This window comes from Littorina saxatilis, linkage group LG1 (assembly GCF_037325665.1).
Source record: "Littorina saxatilis isolate snail1 linkage group LG1, US_GU_Lsax_2.0, whole genome shotgun sequence".
Taxonomy (NCBI): Eukaryota; Metazoa; Mollusca; class Gastropoda; order Littorinimorpha; family Littorinidae; genus Littorina; species Littorina saxatilis.
In genome coordinates this window covers 48,512,739-48,540,268 of record NC_090245.1, presented here as the reverse complement: position 1 = coordinate 48,540,268, position 27,530 = coordinate 48,512,739, and the positions used below count along the sequence as shown (strand labels likewise).

The 27,530-nt window shown below is 42.4% G+C and overlaps 2 protein-coding genes across 3 annotated transcripts in view; both read right to left on the bottom strand.

Annotated features, from left to right (window-relative positions):
• Positions 1 to 4,026: 4,026 nt before the first annotated feature.
• On the bottom strand, positions 4,027 to 8,850 carry LOC138977105 (uncharacterized). Its single transcript, XM_070350041.1, has 4 exons — positions 8,811 to 8,850; positions 7,174 to 7,365; positions 6,623 to 6,810; positions 4,027 to 5,888 (listed from the first exon to the last, which is right to left on the bottom strand). Exons 1-4 carry the CDS (start codon positions 8,848 to 8,850, stop codon positions 5,142 to 5,144), a joined length of 1,167 nt encoding a protein of 388 aa, XP_070206142.1. The 3' UTR covers positions 4,027 to 5,141.
• Positions 8,851 to 11,770: 2,920 nt separating this feature from the next.
• The window catches only part of LOC138972242 (protein unc-93 homolog A-like), a 44,838-nt gene continuing 29,078 nt past the window's right edge, over positions 11,771 to 27,530 (bottom strand). For both annotated transcript variants that reach the window (XM_070344966.1, XM_070344971.1), the window contains exons 6-10: positions 23,721 to 23,872; positions 22,247 to 22,483; positions 20,916 to 21,051; positions 12,601 to 12,732; positions 11,771 to 12,336 (exon numbers count right to left, since the gene is read on the bottom strand). In XM_070344966.1, the coding sequence (XP_070201067.1) occupies positions 12,077 to 12,336; positions 12,601 to 12,732; positions 20,916 to 21,051; positions 22,247 to 22,483; positions 23,721 to 23,872 (917 nt within the window). In that variant the 3' untranslated portion in view covers positions 11,771 to 12,076. The remainder of the gene's footprint in view (positions 12,337 to 12,600; positions 12,733 to 20,915; positions 21,052 to 22,246; positions 22,484 to 23,720; positions 23,873 to 27,530) is intronic.

Genomic DNA, 27,530 nt, shown 5'->3' with positions numbered 1-27,530 from the left:
GGCAACATCAGAACTCCACACCAGCCTGCAAAAATATAAACATAAAGGGTGACACAAATGAAACAAATGCAGCCCACAAAAATGCTTAATACTTCTTGATCTGTTGACCTAGTTTTAATATTTGGTGATTATAATTAAAGGCACAGTGCAGCTCACAGCCTTCGTTTTGCGTTTTTGTTGCAGCTGAGTGCATTTACAGTTCAAAAATCCTCCTATGGTAGTAAAACAAACCCAAAACTATCCAACGACGACATCTGTGAAGCTCGACAGTTTCTTGTTCACGCGAGTGCATAAATTAACCTAGTTATTACGTGATGTTTGGTCGGAGTTCGATTCAACTGAGTGATTCCGGCCTCCATTTTGTTTTACACAAACTCATGATGACGTCTGACATAGTTTGCTAGTGACGTGTCTTTTTGTGCATGATGTGGTGATCTACCTGATCTAAATTTAGATCCAAAAATAGGCCAAGACCAGCCGGGTCCGAGTACGAAATTAATTCGTAAAAAAATCGCAGTGCTTGACTCTTTGGGTGCAAGTCAATGAAACTTGGTAGTTCTTCTAACGGATAGCTGCCTGAGGTATGACTAAAATCCCCAGGGGCTCCGTGCACCTGGATTTGACAAGTTCAGTACCTTTAACTATATCTTATGCATGACAAAGGTCAACACAGTGGCGAGTTCACAGGTCAAATGGAGGGGTAATTTGGAACACTTTTGAGTTTTGATCTAGCTGTAATCTTCTTTTTTTAGCACATTTTCAACACAAAAAAAGGATTAAAACATTACGTCTCCAATGAGTTAACAAGATCGTAAGATTTTGTTGATCTTGTCCGAGTGGATTTTGTGAATACAAGTGTTATCTGATCCTTCATGTGTCATTAACGGTGTCACTGGTTGTCTGAGGGATGCATTGACTAAGATCTCATATATGCTAGATGTCGAAAAACTACTCAAATTACCTGCCCTTGAAAGGGTGGTAACCAAGCTAAAAAAAAGAGACGCCATAGGAAATTAAGTAGCGGGGAAGGATGGGAGGGTATAAACTATGAGAATTGGGTAAGTATATTAAGTATATTATATATACTATGAAAGTAGTTTTTCTATGAAAGTAGTGGTCCAGTGAACGATACCTTCCGCCTGTGGTTAGATCTAGAACTGGAGGATTGTTCTCCCGTCTCTTTGTGCTTCCAACCATAGAAATAAGTATTTTGTCCTATTATATCTGACAGAAATGTGATTCGAAGCGGGACAGGCAGCGACGACAACTGCAGCACACAGTCTGAGGGATACTCGCCACCACTGCCCCCTTTTGCTGAAGGGCCCAAAAGAAGATATGTTTCACTTACACAGCCAAAAATAGTGTGCAACATTTTTTTCATTCCTTTCTTTTCTCGGGCTGAAGAGGTATGAACGAGCAACATCTTGACATCACTTTCGTTGCAGTAGTATAGTATCAGCAGCAGCAGCAGTTATCGTTTGTCGTCACAGTGGCCCGGAGGGGAAATGGGGGGAGGGGTGGGGGGTGCGCGGGAGAGAAAAAGGATGATGTGAAGGAGGGTGGGGAGGAGAGTTGTCAATAAAACATGTCTCACTTTTGCTGCCGTTTTCATTTGACAAATGTGTAAACGACAAGGGCAGACAAGACCAATCCGTGGAAGAGACTGTGCTCCCCCAAACAACTCAAGGCGTTCACATCAGATTGCAAGGAACAAGCAGGTATGTATGGCAATCCGTTTGTAAAGAAATTACGTTTTTTCGTGTTGATCTAAATAATGAATTATTTAGCTAAATAATGCATTATTTAGCTAAATAATGCTTTATTTAGCTAAATAATGCATTATTTACACAAAAGTAAAAGATGTGATTGTTGTAATTAAATAAAAAATGTATTTACTAAACAATTCATTATTTAAGTAAATAATGCATTATATAATAAAAATTCCATTATTTACTATATAATGCATTATATGATGCATTATATAGTATATAATGCATTATATAATTTAAAAAAAACGCTCGCGCTAGCCCTGGACCCGAGTACTCTTCAGACTGGCTCGCTCAATAAATATAAATGTTTGGAATGTCCGTGGAGTGAATGTTGGTTTCTGACCAGAAATGCAGATCTATCTCTGGCCGATTCATAGATTCAACCTACAAACTGCGACCTCATCTGTGATCAGATATGTTTCGACAAGCATTAAACGGATGAAATTAACCACATGCAGTTTATTCTTTAGAAAAATGCACACAAAAAATGGGTTGGGTTCGGTGATTTGTACATAAACGTCTTCCTCGCGATAGATTCGCTTATTATTTTGTCTTATGAAGCCGTCATCCACACGAACACAATGATTGCAGAAGCAAACTCTGTACCTACACGACCGAGACACACGACTGATTATTTCACAGCTGCAATGAGAATAGAGAACAAAGACGTTTTGGGTAAGCTCACTGACAAGCTAGGAACAGACGGAAAATTCCGAACAAAAGTAAATGACGTCAAAGTCTCTTTCGCTTTGCGTGTAACTTTGTCATGACGTATTTTTGTGTGACGCGTTCGGCTGTTCTATCAGGTCAATGGCTGCGTGTTGCCCCGCCGGTGTGAACTCCTCCTACGGCCATGTCGTTTTTGTGGTCTATTTCGCATTTAGGTCCCAGGTAACATTATGAAGTTTTAATACGATCAATCGGACCTATTATCAAGTTAGTGTATTAACTTTTGAACGAACTGCGCCCAGTAGTTTCCCAGCAATAAGCTGTTAAGTGGAGAAAGACAGACAGACACACAATTAAAGTCTGCTGAGCCCTAGTACTAGCGTACAAGGGGATAAATAATCCAATATATACTAAATAATGCATTATTTAGTATATAATGCATTATATATGTATATAATTCATTATATACTATATAATGCATTATATACTAAATAATGCATTATATAACGTTACGAAACTCAAATCTGAAAACTGAACTAGCTTTATGTTAAATATTTATCGAGTGGTTCTTGTTTTCTTTACGTGCGGGAACCATTCAAAATGGCAAACGTAAATGAAATTGTTGCAGCCGTAACAAGTGCTGTCACCGCTGCCCTGAGGCCAGTAGTGGAATGCATGAATGGAGACTACCATAGTAAGCAACTAAACGTAGGTTCGAACTAAGCGGTTGGTAACTAAAGCAATAGTTAGTCTGCAATGCGTGAGAGCGAACTTAGTCGAGACTGCTCAGTTACCAACTAAAAGCGTTGGTCCCGTGTGACGTCACGGGGAATCCCCGTCCCTGCGCGGGCGCGGTGAACTCTTCACCTTCGAAAGTGGTAAACAAACCAGCATGGGAGCATGGTAACAGTGCGAACGTGGTTGATCGATGCAATATTATTTTGACAAGCAAACAAGACAAACATAAGCGGAATGCAAACGTTTCTCTCAGTTCTTCCGCACATTACGAGAGCTAAAACTGCCCGGCCGGGGAGATATACACAGCATATAGGCTGAGTCAGTGTCGTCGAAGATTTGAGTGATGGCTCAGTCGGTATGTACTGGGAAAAGGTCCGTGTCCCCCACACTGATTGTGCATTTAAAGCAAAGCTGGAACTTTGTAACAGACAATGATGTATGGATGTATTTAAGTTTGTGTTTCAATTTATGGGAGCGAGACTGACATTTCTGAACTGAAAAAGTCGTGTTTTGTGGAGTTTAGAGTTGTCAGAAGAGACCGAGTCAATCGTTGAAGAGAAATAATTGCATGGTTCACCGATGGACAGTTAGACGACCATAAAACCGCACCATAGGTACGTCATGAAGCTTTCTAAGTTCTACACTATACAACAAAAGAAAATTAAATGAGGGAATCAAGACATAATAGATCAACTCTCTCTCTCTTCCTCTCTCTCTCTCTCTCAGTCTATCTCTCTCTCTCACACACACACACTCTCTCTCTCTCTCCCTCTCTCTAAACCGCTAAGAGGGAGGGAGAGAGTTGAGAACAAGAGTGCCAGACAAAGGAAGGAATGTAATTTGGAGCTCTCATTAAACAAATTAAAAAAACAAGCAAGTTAGCAAGCAAATCCTGGAAAATGTGTGATGTCATATAGGTACAAAAGGAGCCAACAACGTTTTGGTCTGGTGTTCTACTTACAAAATAAACTCGTAAAAGAATTGTGAGATGTAAAGAGAAAAGATTAACTTGAAACACTACCGAATTACAAGACATCATCAGTGATTTGAATCATGCACTTATGATTTTAGTATTTATTTTTCAGATCGGGTAGAATACTTTATGTCAGTGACATATTTAAATGATCGCAATTTTGTGCTGGTCTTTAACATGAATAATTAGATACAATGAATACATTATTCAATGAGTAGGAAGTGGCAATATTTTAATGTGTATGATCTTGTTTGATGAATGCCGCAAACACTCTGAGAAGTTCTTCTAAGCAAGCAAAAAAACAGAGGTATTGAAGTTGGATACTGAGATGACTATATTTTGTAACTTAGACACTCTGTCTATAAGGAAGCTGTTGCTTGAACATCATTTAAAAATTAATCTGCGCCAGTTTACATTCATTGCTTCGTAGAGCTGATCATCAAAATGCATCTCATGTGTCAAACTTTAGCTTTGATGTTGCACTGACTTCAGAAGACTGACCTGTTGCGTGAGTAAAAACTGCAAACATTTCAAGCTGACAAGAACAGAACGATGTTAAGATATAAGATATGATAAGGAAAACGTGAAGGCTAAATTAAACAACACGGAATGAAATTGTAACCCACTCTGTACAGTTCACAGCTTGCAGAGAGCATGTTTCAGAGCTTGGCAGTTGTTCACTTTACTGCAGTAAGTTGACACTGGTCCCTTCAAATTGCTCAGGGCAGCACACACAATGATGGCTTGGTCCATGTGGGCAGTGCTAGTCAGTGCAAGTTCATACTTATTAATGACCTGCTCAACCAAAATGCGCAGGTTAGCAATTTTCTTGGTCTTCTTGACTGCGGCCAAAGGCATCTGTGATTGCCCTCGCCGCCCCGGTGGAATTTCCACCGTCACCCCGTGTGCTGCACAATCTTCTGCCAGACTAAATCCTTTGTCAGCCATCATTGTTGCGCCTCGAGGCAATAGTTTCAAGAACTCACATTTTTTCATGCAGGCGAAACATAGCATATGTAGCTGTTAGGACAAACCGCAACCAGAAACTTCAACGTATTGTGGTGCTTGTAGTCGCTCCACGTCAACGTTTGCAGCTCCATGTCTTGGGGCGTTTCAATAAAAATTTCTGTACAGTCTATTATTGCCATCAAATTTGTCAGGGGCTGGCTGCGGTATCTCAGAGGTTTTGTGGCAAAAATCGTTTCAAGGTCTGGCATCCTCACCAGTGCCTTATGCACTGCAGCTAAACCTTTCATCCATGAAGTAAAAATCTTTCCTGCAAGGCTGGCAGAGATTTGGAATCGGTCAGCCAGATCTCGAAGATCCAACCCCAAACGAAGCCTCATCAGTACAAGCACGAGTTCATCTATACTTCTGAGAAACCTGGAAGGTCCAAATCTTGCTGGAGTCTTTGTGAAATTCCTCTTCCGTGCAGAGCCTTTTAAAATAACTTGCCAACGCCTCACCACAAAACGTTGTTCAACATAATGGAGAATCTGTACCCCTGCCTTGCTTTCAATTCCTGTGTAATAATTCACGTTTCTGGCTGTCAAAAATCCATCAAAAATGTTCGAGGGCATTTTTGTCTTCTTTTTATATTTAGTCAAGTTTTGACTAAATATTTTAACGTAGAGGGGGGAATCGAGACGAGGGTCGTGGTGTATGTGTGTGTGTGTGTGTGTGTGTGTGTGTGTGTGTGTGTCTGTCTGTCTGTGTGTGTGTGTAGAGCGATTCAGACTAAACCACTGGACCGATCTTTATGAAATTTTACATGAGAGTTCCTGGGTATGAAATACCCATACATTTTTTTCATTTTTTCAATAAATGTCTTTGATGACGTCATATCCGGCTTTTCGTGAAAGTTGAGGCGGCACTGTCACGCTCTCATTTTTCAACCAAATTGGTTGAAATTTTGGTCAAGTAATCTTCGACGAAGGCCGGGGTTTGGTATTGCATTTCAGCTTGGTGGCTTAAAAACTAATGAGTGAGTTTGGTCATTAAAAATCTGAAAATTGTAAAAAAAATATTTTTTTTTATAAAACGATCCAAATTTACGTACATCTTATTCTTTATCATTTTCTGATTCCAAAAATATATAAATATGTTATATTTGGATTAAAAACAAGCTCTGAAAATTAAAAATATAAAAATTATTATCAAAATTAAATTGTTCAAATCAATTTAAAAACACCTTCATCTTATTCCTTGTCGGTTCTTGATTCCAAAAACATATAGATATGATATGTTTGGATTAAAAACACGCTCAGAAAGTTAAAACGAAGAGAGGTACAGAAAAGCGTGCTATCCTTCTCAGCGCAAGTACTACCCTGCTCTTCTTGTCAATTTCACTGCCTTTGCCGTGCGCGGTGGACTGACGATGCTACGAGTATACGGTCTTGCTGCGTTGCATTGCGTTCAGTTTCATTCTGTGAGTTGGACAGCTACTTGACTAAATGTTGTATTTTCGCCTTACGCGACTTGTTTTCTTCTTCAACACTTTTGGCTTTGGTTGTGACTCCTCCTTTAATCTCAGCTCTTTGCGTACTTCCTCCAGTGCACTCTTCAGTTCAACAACCTGTTTTTCCAGCTTGGCACACTGCTTTAGACCTTGCACGATCTGAAGAAACATGGATCGCATTTGTTTGCTGAGTAGCAGGACCACTGAAAACAATGTGAAGCAGTTGAGCAGAAGTTGGTGGTTTCCAAATTGCTGTTCTGAAGCAACTGCCATCTCCGCCTCAGGGTCATCAACGATGCAGTTCTCTTTTACAGCAGCAATGTCAGGGGGCAGCGCTGATGTTGTCTCTCTGCGTCTGCCTCTGGTTGAAGGCCGGACTGCGGTGTCTTCATACATCCAAACTCGATTCACCTGAAAAAGAGAAAGCCAATGAACAAATTTTTATTTTTTATTAAATAAACAAATATTTATAGTATACAAACAAATATTTTAAAAAGCTGTAACTTTCACAGTAAACTAGATCAAGCAGGATGAAATAAACTAGATATAATATTAAAACAACTGGCACAAGTTATGACTAGCACTACCATATCCTGATATCACAAAAGGTCTTACTTTTTTCTCAAACTGTGGATAACCAAGGTGTTGAGTGGGGTATGGATTGTCCTCGGTCGGTCTGCCATCCTTAAAATGTAAAGAACATATCCGCTGGTCTTTGGATGGGGAGATCAGCTTACTGGTCCCTGGATGCACCCTAGCTGTTGATTAAGTTCTTCCACTTGTCCCGTTGCACTGGTTTAGTCTTGCGAGTTGGTATCGTCCACAAACTGTAAAACAAAAAAAAAGCACATGTATAGGCTACCCTTAAACAAGTTAAAGTTAAACTCAAAGAATTGTTTACAGTAAAAGAACGAGATAATGATAATGTACCCCACATCACACCTGCAGTCTATTGTTTCTTTTTTTTTAAACTAAAAATTTAGAAAAACAGCAGCAGATTGATCATCATAAATTGTATGTGTGAGTGAGAGAGAGAGAGAGCTGAGAGTGAGATCTATGTACACTGTGAACACATGACCTCAGTATCCTTTACTTTGCAACAGACTTTAAAAAGTTTAACAGCTGGTCAAGTTAAAAACGTATGTAAAACTCGACAAGGGAGACACAAGGAAAAAGAACCCCGAAACTGAAAGCAGAAAATTAACAAGTCGCGTAAGGCGAAAATACAATATTTAGTCAAGTAGCTGTCGAACTCACAGAATGAAACTGAACGCAATGCCATTTTTCAGCAAGACCGTATACTCGTAGCATCGTCAGTCCACCGCTCATGGCAAAGGCAGTGAAATTGACAAGAAGAGCGGGGTAGTAGTTGCGCTAAGAAGGATAGCACGCTTTTCTGTACCTCTCTTTGTTTTAACTTTCTGAGCGTGTGTATAATCCAAACATATCATATCTATATGTTTTTGGAATCAGGAACCGACAAGAAATAAGATGAAAGTGTTTTTAAATTGATTTCGACAATTTAATTTTGATAATAATTTTTATATATTTAATTTTCAGAGCTTGTTTTTAATCCAAATATAACATATTTATATGTTTTTGGAATCAGAAAATGATGGAGAATAAGATGAACGTAAATTTGGATCGTTTTATAAATTTTTATTTTTTTTTACAATTTTCAGATTTTTAATGACCAAAGTCATTAATTAATTTTTAAGCCACCAAGCTGAAATGCAATACCGAAGTCCGGGCTTCGTCGAAGATTACTTGACCAAAATTTCAACCAATTTGGTTGAAAAATGAGGGCGTGACAGTGCCGCCTCAACTTTCACGAAAAGCCGAATATGACGTCATCAAAGACATTTATCAAAAAAATGAAAAAAAACGTTCGGGGATTTCATACCCAGGAACTCTCATGTCAAATTTCATAAAGATCGGTCCAGTAGTTTAGTCTGAATCGCTCTACACACAGACACACAGACACACACACGCACGCACGCACGCACATACACCACGACCCTCGTTTCGATTCCCCCTCGATGTTAAAATATTTAGTCAAAACTTGACTAAATATAACAAAACTTGACTAAATATAAAAAGAAACAAGGAGTACTTCTGACAAGCACAAAAACATGGCTTCTGCACACACTTGCAACACTCACCAAAAAGGAGCTTTGCAGTCACAGTTGTTAGATTCCCTCACCGATGGCGATGCATGGACAGGACAGATTTCTTTCTTCCATTTCTTCAGACAGTAGCTACCATTACTACACTTAGAAATGGCACAGTGGTAAGACATTGAGATAAACAAGGTAAACACGACTTTAGAAAAGTGACATGTACTGATGTAGGACGCCGGGCGCTGTGCCTCGCTCCGCTTTGCTCGAAAGCGCTCTATAATGCCACGGTCTATTTCTGAAGCAAATCGAACACGAAGTGGACTACTGCGTTCGTCTGGGAAAACTGTGTGACAATGTTGCTGACAGCTAGGTGCCATTGTTTAATTTGAAACTTTGAACTTCCGGCGGAAAGGAAGTCAGACAGACAAAATACATTCGTGTCACGCACAACTTGTATTGGTAATTCTGGATGAGTCCATCTCTCGACAGAGGGGGGCTCGCGTGCTCCAACATTATAATGAGCCAGTACAAAATTCTGCAGAAAAAGTGTAAACAGGTTTTCTGCAGTAATACAACAGCACCGTTTTACTGCAGCATTCTTGATTTCAATTTTACTGCAGTAAAATGTTTTGCTCCAGAAAAACCCGTTGCTTCGGCGAAAGATGACATTATGCAGAAATGCTGCAGAAAAGACAGTTTTTCTCCAGCATTTCTGTTTTTCTGCAGAATAACTGAATAATGCCAAAATGCTGAAGAAAAAGTGTAAACAGTTTTTCTGCAGTAAAACAACATCACCGTTTTACTGCAGCATTCTTGATTTCAGTTTTACTGCAGTAAAACTGTTTTACTGCAGAAAAAAAACGTTGCTCTCGCGAAAGATGACATTATGCAGAAATGCTGCAGAAAAGACAGTTTTTCTCCAGCATTTCGGTTTTTCGCCAGAATAACTGAATAATGTCATAATCCGCCAAGAGCCAGTACAAAATGCTGCAGAAAAAATAAAAACAGGTTTTCTGCAGTAAAACAACAGCACCGTTTTACTGCAGCATTCTTGATTTCAATTTTACTGCAGTAAAATGTTTTGCTGCAGAAAAAAAACGCTGCTTCGGCGAAAGATGACAATATGCAGAAATGCTGTCAGAAAAGACAGTTTTTCTCCAGCATTTTGGTTTTTCTGCAGAATAACTGAATAATGTCATAATCCGCCAAGGATACAGCTGGTCTGCAACCTCTACAGCGCGTTTGCTCCTAATAGGCCGGAGGACGCAGAACTTGGTGAAATGGTCTTGATACACCATGATCCATTTGTAACCGTAGTTTGGCATGGACTGCATGTCAACAAGATCAACTTGTCATCGAGATGCAAATTCCTTGCTGATGATTGGACGAACAACTACACCTTTTGTCATGGGTCTCTTTATCTTTTTCTGACACTCCTCGCATAGTGACTTGAAAAGCTCGAGCGATTTTGTACTAATGTTTGCATATTTCCTTTGTGTTTCTTTGATCATTCGATCACGCCCACCATGGCCCGTCGAGATATGACAGGGACACAGACAGAAAGCCACCCAGCCAACCAGGCTAGCAGACAGACAGGCAGATAAAAAGAGCGACAGTGAAATAGAGATAGAGAGACAGACAAACAGAAAGGCAGACAGAGAAAGAAAGACAGGCTGGCAGATAGACAGCCAGAGCAAGAATGTTGGGTTGCCTATTAGCAAAATGAACCAAACGCGGACTGCACTGCAAAGTCAGACTTGGTAGTTTTCGTGATCACAACACCACAAACTTCTTATGATTTTTTTTCACTTTCTTTCATGTGGCTGGCGTGGCGGGTTGGTAGTGTGTCGGACCCAAAAATTGAAGATGTTCAGCTCAAATCAACTTTTTTGTGTGTTAATCTTCTAGCAGTAAATCTATCAAAATCACAACGTAAAATAAAGAAAACGGACTCTTTTTTTTTAAGAATTTTGCAAATTTGCTGAAACGTTTTTTTACTGTTCAGTAAATTTGTGAAAAAATGGCATGCTTATTTCAGGAAATTCGCAAATTTCCTAGAATTTTTAGGAAATTTGTGAAATCCCTGAGTGAAACAGGAAATTCACAAATTTAATGAAAAGTTCAGGGATTTCGCAAATTTCCTAGTTTCGCAAATTTACTGTAACATATACACGTTTGTCTTCTGTTGGGCCGTTTTCTCCGTGTTCGCGTTTTTGTGCGTCAAAGTTACCATCGTCACCATATTTTCAAGAGTTCTAGCTCGATTTGCATGGAATTTCAAACAAATGCTCTTTGAATGCTTCCCATTGAAATCAAGCACTTTCAGCTCTCCCCATATATGATATATTATTTGTTTGTTCTCCAAAAATCATTATTTTGCTCAATTTTGTTTCCCATTATTTTTAAATTCTGAGCAAAGTATAGTGCTGATTATGCTTCATTTCATGAATCAAACACTGCTGAACATGTCTGCCAAACATTAAGTTGATATGTAGAATACTTTTGCCTGTAGCGTGACAACCTTGTGGTGACAAATATGTATCGCATAATATCGCATACTCTGTTAATGCGGCCCAGGGATGTTGCTACAAAGTTGTGCTAATGGCACAAATGTCCTGACTTAACATGAATCGGACATTTGACCGGCTTCACAAATTTCAATAGGACATTTCAGGTGACCTACATTGTGGTCGTACACAATGACATCATCGTCTGCTATTAACTGTTCTCTTTTTATGTCGTATTTTCTTCACTTTTTCTCTTTTGTTTAATTGGCGTTGCATGTACCTCATGTATACTGTGTTCCATCAGCTAAGTTTAAAAACAAACAACCAGAAGACAAGGCAAGGAACTGAGAAAAGCGATTTGGGACTGGTAGTACTTGCCAACCGATTCTACATTTTCAGAATTTGAGAATACTTTTGGCTGCTTTCACTTTTCATCTCTCTCTCTCTCTCTCTCTCTCTCTCTCTCTCTCTCTCTCTCTCTCTCTCTCTCTCTCTCTCTCTCTCTCATTATGCCACCACAACACACACAAATTACACTGTATCAACAATTGAAATTTATCACGTTAAAAAAGAGTCTTCAAGCTCACCACACACAAATTAGTTTTGAAAAATATTGATATAGTATTAATCAATCATTAGAAATCGTAAAAAAAAATCGATTTTAACCCTGTTTCCTGCCCTTAATAGGTAAAACTATCCTTCACTTAATGTTCGGTTTCACAAATAGTTAATTGTGTGCAGGCACCCTTTCAACAAAACACTTTCCCAATAAAACTCTAAAAGACTGCAAGGTACTGAAAACAAAAACGCCTCCTTTCCTCCCCTCGCAAGTTGTATAGGATTTACGCTGAGGCGACACCTTCTTCGAGCGGACGGACCGCGCTTGCACCATCTGCCTTCTTTGGCTTCTTGTTCTCTAGGACTTCCACAATTGCGTATCCAATTATGCCGGCTATCAGGAAGTACATGCAGATGTAGAGTTTGACCTTGGTCCGGATGTGGGCCTGGTACAAGTAGGTCATGAGAAAGCCCAAGGACTCCCACAGACGGTAGTTGGCGAAGGCCGCTTCCGTGTTCTCCGTGAACAGCGCCCCGTACAGAGCTGAAACACAGAAGAATTATTACCTTTGTGCTGGTCTCTACTCATGGTAAATATTCTTTGAACACATGATAGTCGTGCAGTATGATGGCAGGAGTTATTCCTAGTCTGCCATGTCTTACAAGAAAGGTGAAAACCCGTTAGACTCCCGGCCTTTCGTGAAACAGGCATTAAACGAATTCGACGTTCCACCCATCTCTGGTAAATTTGAACACTTTGAGACTAGTAAACAACACGTGTAATATCAAGTTTCAAAACCAAACATACCGTTGAGCTGCGTCTGGATGATCGCATCACCCAAGCCCCAGAAGCCAGCAATGACAAAGAACTGTACATACGTCTCATCGCTTGGCACCCATACCAAAAAGTTGATTTGAAGGCCAAGGTGAACCAGGGTTGCTGCACACACACACACACACACACACACACACACACACACACACACACACACACAATCACACACACGCACACACGCACATACACACACATGTCATATTTAGGACAATGCTAGAGACACGTGGTCACACAAGCAGACAACCAGGGTAACCTCATTACACTCGGTGTGTCGGAAACACAACACAAGTAGGAACGACTCCTTACACCTAGTGTGTCAGAGACATAACACAAGAAGGGACAACTCGTTACACTTAGTGTGTCAGACACGTAACACAAGAAAGGACAACTTCTTACACCCAGTGTGTCAGAGACACAACACAAGTAGGAACAATTCCTTAGACCTAGTGTGTCAGAGACATAACACAAGAAGGGACATCTCGTTACACTTAGTGTGTCAGACACATAACACAAGAAGGGACAACTTCTTACACCCAGTTGGTTAGAGACATAACACAACAAGAAGGGCAAAGCCCATACGACTCACATGCTTGACCTTGACATGACCTTGACCTTCAGGGTCAAGGTCAAATTACTAAACCTAGCAATGACATCATACACTAAGAACTGCTTTACACATTTTTCCTACCAAAATACATGTGACCTTGACCCAAGGTCATCCAAGGTCATGCAACACAAAGCTGTTAATTCAAGACATAGGAAGTACAATGGTGCTTATTGGCTCTTTCTACCATGAGATATGGTCACTTTTAGTGGTTCACTACCTTATTTTGGTCACATTTCATAAGGGTCAAAGTGACCTTGACCTTGATCATATGTGACCAAATGTGTCTCATGATGAAAGCATAACATGTGCCCCACATAATTTTTAAGTTTGAAACAGTTATCTTCCATAGTTCAGGGTCAAGGTCACTTCAAAATATGTATACAATCCAACTTTGAAGAGCTCCTGTGACCTTGACCTTGAAGCAAGGTAAACCAAACTGGTATCAAAAGATGGGGCTTGCTTTGCCCTATATATCATATATAGGTGAGGTATTGAATCTCAAAAACTTCAGAGAAAATGGGAAAAATGTGAAAAATAGCTGTTTTTTAGGAAACATTTATGGCCCCTGCGACCTTGACCTTGAAGCAAGGTCAAGATGCTATGTATGTTTTTTGGGGCCTTGTCATCATACACCATCTTGCCAAATTTGGTACTGATAGACTGAATAGTGTCCAAGAAATATCCAACGTTAAAGTTTTCCGGACGTCCGGACGGACGGACGGACGTCCGGACGGACGGACGGACGGACGGACGACTCGGGTGAGTACATAGACTCACTTTTGCTTCGCATGTGAGTCAAAAAGGGACAACTCGTTACACCAAGTGTGTCACAGATATAACCCAGGAAAGGACAACTCGCTACACCTAGTGTGTCAGAGACATAAAAGAAGGGGCAACTCGATACACCCAGTGTGTCAGAGACACAACACAAGTAGGAACAACTCGTTACACCAAGTTTGTCAGAGACATAACCCAAGTAGGGACAACTCGTTACACGTAGTGTGTCAGACACGTAACACAAGTAGTGACAACTTCTTACACCCAGTGTGTCATAGACATGACACAAGAAGGGACAACTCGTTACACCTAGTGTGTCAGAGATATAACACAGGAAGGGACAACTCGCTACACCTAGTGTGTCAGAGACATGACACAAGAAGGGACAACTCGTAACGCCTAGTGTGTCAGAGACATAATACAGGAAGGGACAACTCGCTACACCTAGTGTAACAGAGACATAACAAAAGAAAGGGCAACTCATTACACCCAGTGTGTCAGAGACACAACACAAGTAGGGACAACTTCTTACACCCAGCGTGTCAGAGACATAACCTAATTGGGGACAACTTCCTACTCCCATTGTGTCAGAGACATAACACAAGTAGGGACAGCTTCTTACACTCAGTGTGTCAGAGACATAACCCAAGTAGGGACAACTTCCTACACCCAGTGTGTTAGAGACATAACACAAGTAGGGACAGCTCAACACACCCAGTTGGTCAGAGACAGAACACAAGTAGTGACAACTTCTTACACCCAGTGTGTCAGAGACATGACACAAAAAGGGACAACTCGTTACACCTAGTGTGTCAGAGATATAACACAGGAAGGGACAACTAGCTACACCTAGTGTGTCAGAGACATAACAAAAGAAGGGGAAACTCATTACACCCAGTGTGTCAGAGACACAACACAAGTAGGGACAACTCGTTACACGTAGTGTGTCAGACACGTAACACAAGTAGTGACAACTTCTTACACCCAGTGTGTCAGAGACATGACACAAGAAGGGACAATTCGTTACACCTAGTGTGTCAGAGATTATAATACAGGAAAGGATAACTCGCTACACTTAGTGTGTCAGAGACATGACTCAAGAATGGACAACTCGCTACACCTAGTGTGTCAGAGACATAACAAAAGAAGGGGCAACTCATTACACCCAGGGTGTCAGAGACACAACACAAGTAGGGACAACTTCTTACACCCAGCGTGTCATAGACATGACACAAGAAGGGACAACTCGTTACACCTAGTGTGTCAGGGATATAACACAGGAAGGGACAACTCGCTACACCTAGTGTGTCAGAGACATGACACAAGAAGGGACAACTCGTTACGCCTAGTGTGTCAGAGAGATAATACAGGAAGGGACAACTCGTTACACGCAGTGTGTCAGACACGTAACACAAGTAGTGACAACTTCTTACACCCAGTGTGTCATAGACATGACACAAGAAGGGACAACTCGTTACACCTAGTGTGTCAGAGATATAACACAGGAAGGGACAACTCGCTATACACCTAGTGTGTCAGAGACATGACACAAGAAGGGACAACTCGTTACGCCTAGTGTGTCAGAGACATAATACAGGAAGGGACAACTCGCTACATCTAGTGTAACAGAGACATAACAAAAGAAAGGGCAACTCATTACACCCAGTGTGTCAGCGACACAACACAAGTAGGGACAACTTCTTACACCCAGCGTGTCAGAGACATAAACTAATTGGGGACAACTTCCTACTCCCATTGTGTCAGAGACATAACACAAGTAGGGACAGCTTCTTACACTCAGTGTGTCAGAGACATAACCCAAGTAGGGACAACTTCCTACACCCAGTGTGTTAGAGACATAACACAAGTAGGGACAGCTCAACACACCCAGTTGGTCAGAGACAGAACACAAGTAGTGACAACTTCTTACACCCAGTGTGTCAGAGACATGACACAAAAAGGGACAACTCGTTACACCTAGTGTGTCAGAGATATAACACAGGAAGGGACAACTAGCTACACCTAGTGTATCAGAGACATAACAAAAGAAGGGGAAACTCATTACACCCAGTGTGTCAGAGACACAACACAAGTAGGAACAACTCGTTACACGTAGTGTGTCAGACACGTAACACAAGTAGTGACAACGTCTTACACCCAGTGTGTCAGAGACATGACACAAGAAGGGACAATTCGTTACACCTAGTGTGTCAGAGATTATAATACAGGAAAGGACATCTCGCTACACTTAGTGTGTCAGAGACATGACTTAAGAATGGACAACTCGCTACACCTAGTGTGTCAGAGACATAACAAAAGAAGGGGCAACTCATTACACCCAGGGTGTAAGAGACACAACACAAGTAGAAACAACTCGTTACACCTAGTGTGTCAGAGATATAACACAGGGAGGGACAACTCGCTACACCTAGTGTAACAGAGACATAACAAAAGAAGGGGCAACTCATTGCACCCAGTGTGTCAGCGACACAACACAAGTAGGGACAACTTCTTACATCCAGCGTGTCAGAGACATAACCCAAGTAGGGACAATTTCCTACTCCCATTGTGGCAGAGACATAACACAAGTAGGGACAGATTCTAACACGCAGTGTGTCAAAGACATAACCCAAGTAGGGACAACTTCCTACACCCAGTGTGTTAGAAACATGACACAAGTAGGGACAGCTCAACACACCCAGTGTGTCAGAGACATAACCCAAGTAGGGACAACTTCCTACACCCAGTGTGTCAGAGACATAACACAAGTAGGGACAGCTCAACACACCCAGTGTGTCAGAGATATAACACAGGAAGAGACAACTCCTTACACCTAGTGTGTCAGAGACATAACAAAAGAAGGGACAATTCGTTACACTTAGTGTGTCAAAGACACAACACAAGTAGAGACAACTCGTTACTCCCAGTGTGTCGGAGACATAACACAAGTAGGGACAAATCCCTACACCATTGTGTCAAAGACATAACACAAGTAGAGACAACTTCTTACACCCAGTGTATCTGAGACATAACACAAGAAGGGCCAACTCTATCACACCCTTTGTGTCAGAGACATCACACAAGTAGGGACAACTTCTTACAACCAGTGTGTCAGAGACATCACACAAGGAGGGACAACTCAGCACACCCATCACACCGAGTGGTTCAGACACATAACACAAGTAGGTGAAACTCATGACACCTAGTGTGTCAGAGTCACAACACAAGAAGGGATCGACAACTCATTACACTTAGTGTCAGAGACATAACACAAGTAGGGACAACTTCTTACAACCAGCGTGTCAGAGACAAAACACACGTAGGGACAACTTCTTATACCCAGCGTGTTAGAGACATAACACAAGTAGGGACTTCTTCTTCTTCTTCTGCGTTCGTGGGCTGAAACTCCCACGTACACTCGTGTTTTGCACGAGTGGAATTTTACGTGTAGGCTATGACCGTTTTTACCCCGCCATTTAGGCAGCCACACGCCGCTTTCGGAGGAAGCATGCTGGGTATGTTCGTGTTTCTATAACCCACCGAACTCTGACATGGATTACAGGATCTTTTTCGTGCGCACTTCGTCTTGTGCTTGCGTGTACACACGGGGGTGTTCCGACACCGAGGAGAGTCTGCACACAAAGTTGACTCTGAGAAATAAATCTCTCGCCGAACGTGGGGACGAACTCACGCTGACAGCGGCCAACTGAATACAAATCCAGCGCGCTACCGACTGAGCTACATCCCCGCCCTTCACAAGTAGGGACAACTCAGCACACCCAGTGGTTCAGATACACTCTTCAAAAAAAAAGTTAAGGATCACTTTTTTACAAGCACGCCACACAAAACAGACAAGACCGAATTCTTTCATTTTCTTAAAATTCGAAAATTTCAAGAGTAAATTTTCATTTGATAAATATACTTACCCAAATCTCATAAATAGCATTTTACTTCAGTTGAGTGCTAAAACGTTAGACACGCTTCCCTGGTAACACTAAGGGAAGCCACTCCCCCCAAAAAAAAATCACGTAACCATGGTCACCAGACCACGTGATCTATGAGGGTAAGCTCTCCTTGAAGCCACGTGACACGCGGCCGCCATATTGCTTCAAACTTCTTGACAAGCCTGAGCAAACTTATAGCGGGGTAGGTGGGAGGGTATTTGGTATGAGATTTTGTATATTTATCAAATGAAAATTTACTCTTGAAATTTTCGATTAAATTACATGTATCTTACTCCAAATCTCTTAAATAGCAGAATGCTACTAAAGAAGGAAGGATTACTCAACCTAGGATCTAGAAAGAGCTTGCCCGGCAACTACCACTACTGGTAGAACGCTGTAAACAGCAGGACGTGAACCCGGCACGTCTAACAGGAAGAAGTTCAGAAAGATGTCGTCTGACTTCCAAAATACAGCTCCAAGGACCTCAGAGAGCCGTCTGGAGTTCAGGACAGCAAGTGAAGAGGCCCATGTACAAGTTTCATGCGTCCTCGCCGAAGAGAGAGGCAGAACAAACTAGGTCGCCCCCCCCCCCCCCCACCTTATTTGCTGCCACCACACATAAGCCTGTTTGATGAGGGTGGAAGCCCATTTAACCAATGTAGACTTTGCAATATCTTTGTCTCGGGTAGTGTTTGTGGAAATAAACAATAGCTTCTGAGTGCTGGATCTGATGTGGCTCGTGCTAGACAAATTGAAAGCACGGACAGGGCAGTTAACAAGGTCAGGATCCCCAGGGGCTAAAAAGTTAGACAGTGGAGAGATCGTAAAAACAGGAGACTGCCGATCAGGTCTTTGATTTAGCCAGGAAGTCTGGTCTAAAAATAAGAGATAGGGGGCCTATGGAACCATCTAATAGAAAAGAAATGTCTTTGTAAGCCGGACAGAGCATGTACTTCACTACCTCTTCTGGCCGTAGCTAGTAAACATAACATGAGTGTTTTGCGAATTAGAATCGGGAGCTTCGCAGAACGCAGAGGTTCAAACCCCGATGATCCAAGAAGCTCAAGGATAAGGAAGAGATCCCATGCAGGGACTGGTATCTAAGACTTAAAGTCCACAATCGAGGAGTCGTTCAGCACCGAGGCTATAGCTCCGCCAAGATTGATGATATTTCTTTCTTTATTTGGTGTTTAACGTCGTTTTCAACCGTTCAAGGTTATATCGCGACGGGATTGATGATATGGCCTAAATGCTTGAAGCGTAGACGAGATAGCCGACCTTCTGACCCTAAGTGAAGAAGCCGACCAACTTTGCGATGACAACCATGACAGAAGGTTTGCAACTTGCAATGATCTAGGAGCCACTGGATTGACTCCGTTCGAAGCACGCCAACGAGTCCAAGCGATCTAATGAGAGGAGTATACAGATCTCGTAGAAATGTGTGTGCCTCTTGAACCAAGGAAGCCGTCATGTCCGAAGCGACAGAGTGTTTGAGTGCGTTCCAGATCTGCCTTTCTGAGCACTTTGCAAGGAGGGACGGTAGAGGTAATGCGTAGGCTGACTGGCCTAACCAGACCAACTCCAGGGCGTTGACCGCCCATGCCTCCGGGTCCGGAAACGGTTATATGAACAGAGGGAGTCTCCTCGAAAACCGCGTCGCAAAAAGATCGATTATCAGTTTGTCGATGTGAGCCCAAAGGCGCTGGAGGGCATGATGAGTAATAGCCCAGTCCGTGTGTAAGACACGTGAGGACCGGCACACTGAGTGAGTGTTGATTGGCTAACTGAGCACATTGAGTGAGTGTTGATTGCCTCACTGAATGAGTGTTTATTGACTCAACAGCACACCGAGTGAGTGTTGATTGATTCACTGGGCACACGTAGTAAGTGTTCATTGACTCACTGAGCATAATGAGTGAGTGTTTATAGACCCACTGTGCAGACTTAGTGAGTGTTCATTGACACACCAGTACACTGAGTGAGTGTTCATTGACTCACTGAGCATTCTGAGTGTTCATTGACTCACTGAGCTTACTGAGTGAGTGTTCATTGACTCACAGAGCACACTGAGTGAGTGTTCATTGACACATCAGTGCACTGAGTGAGTGTTGATTGACTCACTGAGCATTCTGAGTGAGTGTTCATTGACTCACTGAGCATACTGAGTGAGTGTTCATAGACTCACTGGGCACACTTAGTGAGTGTTCATTGACACACCAGTACACTGAGTGAGTGTTGATTGACTCACTGAGTATTCTGATTATTCAATGACTCACTGAGCACACTGAGTGAGTGTTCCTTGACTCACTGAGCACACTGCATAAGTGTTCATTGACTCACTGAGCATACTGAGTGAGTGTTGATAGACTAACAGAGCACACTGAGTGAGTGTTCATTGATTCTCTGAGCACACTGAGTGAGTGTTCTCTGACTCACAGAGCACACTGAGTGAGTGTTCTTTGACTCACAGAGCACACTGCGTGAGTGTTCTTTGACTCACAGAGCACACTGAGTGAGTGTTGATAGACTCACTGAGCACACTGAGTGAGTGTTGATAGACTCTCTGAGCACACTGAGTGAGTGTTCATTGACTGACCTGAACACTCCGAGTGAGTGTTCATTTACTGACCGAACACACTGAGTGAGTGTTCTTTGACTCACAGAGCACACTGAGTGAGTGTTGATAGACTCACTGAGCACACTGAGTGAGTGTTGATAGACTCACTGAGAACACCGAGTGAGTGTTCATTGACTCTCTAAGCACACTGAGTGAGTGTTCATTGACCGACCCGAACACTCCGAGTGAGTGTTTTGTTTGTTTGTTTGCTGAACGCCCAATCTACCACGAAGGGTGATATCAGTGCGGTGCTGCTTTGACATTTAACGTGCGCTACACACAAGACAGCGAGTGAGTGTTCATTTACTGACCGAACACACTAAGTAAGTGTTGCTGGACTCACCGAGTACAAAGAAAAACGTGTGTCCGACGTACTGCACGAGCCTGCCGAAGATGAAGGAGCAGATGGCGTCCACCACGCCGTAACAGATAAAGATGTATCCCACTTGGGCGACCCCCAGGGAACAGCTCACGTACGCCTGTAGAAAGAGAGAGACCTTTAACACTGTCTGATCTAATCAGTCCTTGTTTTCGCACAGCCAGTCTTCTTATACGGTTAAAGGCCCACTCCGCCTCAGGACAACAGTTTGCCCCACCATCTCAGTTCTGGCCAGGCTTCAACATGGGATAAGGCCATCCCTCCACTTGGTCACAAGACGCAACACCCTGACTGCTTGCTGTGGTGACTTGGAACTTTGTTTTGGAATTAATTTTCGAAAAAGGCATAACTGTCTTTTACAAAATCAATTCTTTTAAAAACTACAACTGCATGTGCACAGAGAGCCCCCAGGCTGTTTATTTTTGGTATGTGAGCAAATGAAGGGATGGTTTCATCCCATATAAGCTCAAAGGCCTGATCAGATATGAGATGGTGAGGCGAACTGTTCTCATGAGGCGGTGTGGTCCTTTAATATGCATTGTTTCTGTCACAACATTGACCTTGAAATATCATGGAGGTCAACCCAATTTTCGTAATGCTCGGGATTTGTAAAAGGCTATATGTGTACCAAAGTTGGAGGGTCAAGCCGGTGAATCGCATGAGAAACCTACAATTTAGTCGGGGAATTGTCAATTTTGTCCGCATTTCTGTCGCATTTAAGTTGCCTGACCAAGCAATTTCACACAAAAGCCAACCAGACTTTTAACAAATTTGAAAGTCATTTAACCCTAGAAGTATGGCCTTCTACACATTAACTTGTAAAGCTGTAGCTCTAAGAATTTGATACGTTTTCTTCTTTTTTTGTATCCATGATCGAATGAATTGTGTCTTTGAAAATGCACTTTCGCCATATCTAAAGGTCATCAAGCGCTAATAATATACGAAATTTATGTGCTTAGAAAAACTTTCAAGAAAATTACTGTTTCTCATATTTTCACAATAACAATACCCTGTTGTGACCTTAAATTTTAACGAAGGTCAACCAGACCTGCATCATATCTGGAACTCATCAAACATTCAAACCCATCCAAGAAAATCCAAACACTACGTTGTAACATATGTGTGCGGTCGACCAACTGTTGCCGAGTTCAATTACTCTCCTGATCGCTACGTTGTGTTAAAAAAAGACACCCTTTAAAGACGCGTCTAGTCTTGAAGATGTACTACAACTAGGGCAGCACTTCCCTTTCATGTGAATGTGTCTGTTTCCATCCATATCCTGTATGTACTCTCACCTGTGTGAAGTCAGCACCAATGAAAGCCTGCTCCACGCCGCTATACATGGTGATGGGCACGAGCAATATCTGTGTACGTGAGCTGATCAGGTGTTGGGCGGTGGCTATCAAGAGTTTGGGGGACAGTTTGTGGTCCCTTTCTGACTCATTGTCCATCGTCATGGGGTCCAGCAGTAAGGCCACGATCACCATGGCGACCAAAGCACAGCACAGGTAGATGATGCACAGGTTGCGCACCTGTCAGCCAAGGTTTGTGCGGTCAGGTTAGTCAATGGCCAAATACGTGTCAGTACATGGCAGGCTACAGGGAACTAACATTCAAGGACTTAATGATCTTCGATACCGATACATGCACAGCCTGGCAGCAGCCTTATCAATTGTTTTCCACTGCTGATATAACTAATAAGTCACCAAGACAAACTGCATTCTCGAAATACTTTATGATTTCCTCAGGAAACAGACATCAGAGGTGTCGGAACTCTTAAGACCAAGATACACGATCGATTTCGCCCGTACGTTTGAGACCGACCGCCCGAAACTGACCACAAACCGATCGTGTGGCACCCGAACCGTACGTCTCACACGCTTGACAGCATCCACCTCGGCCCGTCCGTTCGAAATACAGCTGGATCTATTCCAAACGGATGGCAAGCATCCTCCAACCAATGAGAGCACGTCTTTCAGTCGACACCCACTTTGCAAATGGCGGTCAGTTCAGCATCAAAACTTGCTGATTCGGAATCGAAATATCTCATTAACCTGAATCTTGGCGACGAGTTGGAATCTATGGAACAATGGAAGTAAAAACTACAAAAACCAGCAACATCGAGACCTGTTCCTGCTGTCCATGCAGCAGACTTCCACGTCAAATGTGGGGTAAAACGACCTTCACCTCGTACGTCTCAGGAGCATGGTGTGGCAAGCGTTCCGTTCCTCTGAGATGATCAGGTCTGACCCGTCCGCCTCAAACGTACGTGCGAAACCGATCGTGTATCTTGGCCTTTACGTGACGCAATCATTATCCACCGTGTGACGTCTGCTCGAACTTTCCCTATTTTGAAGTCAGAGATGTTACTTTGGAAGAGAGGATCAAGAAGAGACGTTTTGATTTTCTTAGCCCATGTCGTATCTAAGACGACTTATCAAAGCGTAAGACCCCGTCCCAGGACAACTTTGTTCAGTGAAACATGGGAACTGCTCGGTTAGGAGCATGATACATGTAATCAAAATATTGCATACTGCACCACAGGTGGGGATGCTTTCAGGTAAACAGATCATTGCAAGTTAAGTTGAATCAGGTCCTCCCTGAATAATTATATGTATTTCCTTTCAGAAAGAATCTTGCAACGGTCAAACTGAAAGTGATGACACAACTTCTGATACACCCTTTGCGATTCATCCTGGGGGGGGGGGGGGGGGGGGAACGCGGAGAGATGGCAGTAAGAGTGATGGCAGACTGAGGGCTGTGTCTCACCAACTCATCGGGCTGCTTGAACCCCGTGTTGTTGGTCGGTGCGCCCGCTTCGAAATCCGCCCCACAGATGGGAGCTGGACCATTGTCTGTCTCGTTGGACGCGGCTTTCTGCTCCAGCACATTGGAGGAGATCAGGTTGCCCCAGATCTGACCTGGACAACGCATGAGTAGGCAGTATCACTGACGATACTTAAACAATTTCCTAGCTAGAAGTGACCTGTAATAGCTGGTTGTGTGGGTGACTGAGTGTAGTGGAGCAGGCATGGCAGGACACATTCATTCATGCAGACACTTCATTAACACTGTCTCTTGCTGCCATATTGTATTGCCTCTCTCTCGTTTACATCAAAACGTCTATTTACATGAATCAATGCTTACAATCAATATTCTACTAAAATGTACTATAATACACAGACACTACAATCCCTCCTTTTCTTCAGCATAATGATTACCAATCATTACTAATAATCTCCGCTAAAATTCTTCCAGCGATCAAAACTGTCACTTGAAAATAAAACTGATTGAACTGGATTCACATTGCAGCTTTTACTTTCTAACAATAAACTGTAACTTCAACTTGAACTATAAACTTGAATTAGTAACTTCACTGATTATCTCAACGTTTATTCTAGTCGTTTACTCTCTCACACTTTCAAACTTTACTTCACTCTCATTTTCCTCCTCCTTCTTCAAATTAAACTTTAGAGTCTGTTATTTCTCCTTCTGACTTTCACTCGTCTTTCACTCTCTTTGTGAAAACTGTATGTGTAACTAAACTGAAAAGTTCTTGTGGACTTTATAAAACTTCTAACTCAGTGTTCATTTCTTGTCATCTGGAATAAAAGAAACATAAATTACACTACCCAGACCTGTTTACCCTAAACCCGAGGCAAGAGTACTTTCTCAAAAAGTTGAGTGTATTTTTCAAAAAGTTGGTGTACTTTGCAAGCAAAGCCATATGGGCTGGGGAAAATGTATGCGTGGGTGCAAACGTGCATGTTTGTGTAAGAATAGCATGTCTTGTGAACACCTTCAGAATGTAACTCCTTCCAATACAACAGGAATAAAACAATTGTATTTACCTGTCAGTTTATAGCATTATAACCAGTGTCTTCCAAACAGATTGATAATGAAAAGATGAAGTTCGTGAAATAACATCTGCAGTTGACAGTGGCAAGTTCATTTTTACAATCATCTCAGAAAACATTGCTTCAGCGCGGACTACAGCCTTTTCTTCTGGCAGGATTTGCTTTGCGGGAATGAACTTCATAATTCCCTGGCAGCTTTCAGCGGATTTCTTTGCAGCAACCTTGTCCAGGTGAGTTTTGGAACTGCAGTGTCGTTCGATGTCATATTTCCCAGCGTGGGCAACGGAGACATCTGATTTACAATACTTGCAGTGTGCATGACTTTTTCCCATAGTAGACTCCACAATTCCTGGCTCTTTCTTATATTTCTCCAAGAAAATCTGCTGCTTCTGCTGTTTAGACTTGGTACAGTCATCCGAAACTGGCACATTTTCCCGCTTCATTTTGCCACGATTGTCCAGACGATCGCACGTGCCAACAACTGAACAAGGTTTCCACAGCTGAAGACTCGCGGTCATGCTTATCTCCCTTTGACCGAAACCGGTATCAGTTTACCATTCCGTAATCAGCACACCAACACCGGAAAACGTATTCTAGACTTTTTCTTAGGCGTATTTTGTGCGTGTGTCGCGTATTTGCGTACCGATAATAATTTGGCGTACAAAATACGCCCAAATCGTACTGGTAAACAGGTCTGACTACCACTTGTGATTCTGCATCAAAATAAAGTGTAACACACGTATGGTCACAGTATTGTGAAATAGTCTTGCGGACAGTTTTTCAACTTGCTGGACACGTTACAACGTGTTTTGGTCATTATCATTTACACACATAGTCTTTCAAGTGTTCAGGCGGTTTGTGTGACCTTGTTGATCTGCGGAGCTGGACTTCAGGACTCGGCAATGACGTAGCTTCATCTGCGGCGGGTACCGGCGTCTCAACAGACTGCGGCTCTTCTCTCTCCTGCATCTTCTCTTCTGGGACATCTTTCTCTTCTCTCATGTAGGGTCTTGTGTGCGTAATGTTTCTTCTGAAGATACGCGTCTTGCATGGTGACTGAATCACGACTTGATTACCGTGCTTCTCAACAACATTGTATGGTGTCGATTCGAACGTGGTGCTGAACTTGTTCTGGTGCTTCTGTTTCAACAGAACTTCATCTCCGACTGATACATTGCTTTCAGTGGCATGTCTCTTTGCATCACTGTATGTCTTTCCTGCTTCTTTCTTCTCTGCGTCTCTGTCTTTGATACTTTCTGTCTCTGGTTTGCTGATTTCTCTCAGTTCTGGTAGTTTTGTTCTGATCTTCCTGTTGAACAGTAACTCTGCTGGGCTAACACCTGTAGTAGAGTGTGGTGTACTGCGGTATGCTAACAGGAACTTGGGTAACTCATCTCTCCAGTTCTGACCTTTTGAGTGTGCGATCTTCATGGCTTTGAGAAGTGTGCGATTCTGTCTTTCTACTTCTCCATTGGCTTGGGGCCGGCCACAAAGGTGTCACTGTTCTGTGTTCGATTCCATTCTCTGACAGGTAGTTTTCAAACTCTTCTGAAATGAATTGAGGTCCATTATCTGATGTGATACTGACTGGATACCCATATCTTGCGAAGATAGGATCTAATCCTTTGACCACTCTCTCTGTTGTGACTGATTTCATGATGGCAACTTCAAAGTAGCGACTAAAATAGTCTACAACGACGAGTATGTTCTCTCCTGTTGGTAGTGGTCCTAATAAGTCAATAGCTAGATCTTGCCATGGTGCATCTGGAAACTTGGTTCTCACCATTGGTTCTGGCACTGACGGTTGACTGACTATCTGACAATCATGACAAGTCTTGTACTTCTTCTCTGCTTCTGAGTCGATTCCAGGCCACCAAACTTTCGTGCGTAGTCTCTGTTTCGTTTTCACGATTCCCTGGTGCCCTTCGTGTGCAATCTCAATCACTTGATGCCGTAGGCTCTTTGGAATGACTATTCTCGTGCCTCTGATGACTATGTTTCCTAAACAAGTCAGCTCGTTCTTCACTGCTCTATAGGAAGGACTCATCTTTTCCCACTTCTCTGTTTGGATCGCTTCTCTCAGTGTTTTGAGTTCTTCATCCTTCTCTGACTCTTTGTCAATCTCTGACATTGACATTGCTTTGGGAACGGCTTCTTTTGTAACGAGGTAGATGTAATCTTCTAGATCTGCGACTGTATCTGTTGGTCTTTTCTCTTTGTCTACTAATCTCGAGAGCGGGTCTGCGATGTTGGTCTTTCCAGGTCTGTACTTCACTGTGAAGTTGTAGCTCTGTAGTCTAAGTATCCATCGTTCAATCCTTGCTGATGGCTTGGATCTCTTGGAATATATGAATTCCAGGGGTCGATGGTCAGTGATCAGTTCAAACTTGACTCCGTACACGTACTGATGGAACTTCTCACATGCCCAGACTAGGCCCAGAGCTTCTTTCTCTGTCTGCGAGTATCTTCTTTCAACATCCGACAGGCTTCTGCTTGCATAGCTGATCACGCGGTCTTCTCCATTCTGATGTTGAATGAGAACTGCGCCCAGGGCTACTGGTCCTGCATCAGCTACAATGCGAGTTTCTGCTTGCGTGTCAAAGTACCCTAACGTGACTGCTTCAGCGAGGTCTGCTTTCAGAGTACAGAACGCTTCTTCTTCGTCTTTTCCCCATCTGAAAGTAACTCCTTGTCTTATCAGCTTTCTCAAAGTTTCTGCTTT

What these genes read in the sequence shown, in the direction of transcription:
- LOC138977105 (XM_070350041.1), bottom strand. Translation starts at nt 8,850, where the DNA reads ATGGAAGAAAGAAATCTGTCCTGTCCATGCATCGCCATCG. An exon ending in TAGTGCTAGTCATAACTTGT is followed by an intron (nt 6,811 to 7,173) that starts GCCAGTTGTTTT and finishes CATTGTTTTCAG; the next exon opens with TGGTCCTGCTACTCAGCAAA. An exon ending in TGAAGAAGAAAACAAGTCGC is followed by an intron (nt 5,889 to 6,622) that starts GTAAGGCGAAAA and finishes GTCCAGTGGTTT; the next exon opens with AGTCTGAATCGCTCTACACA.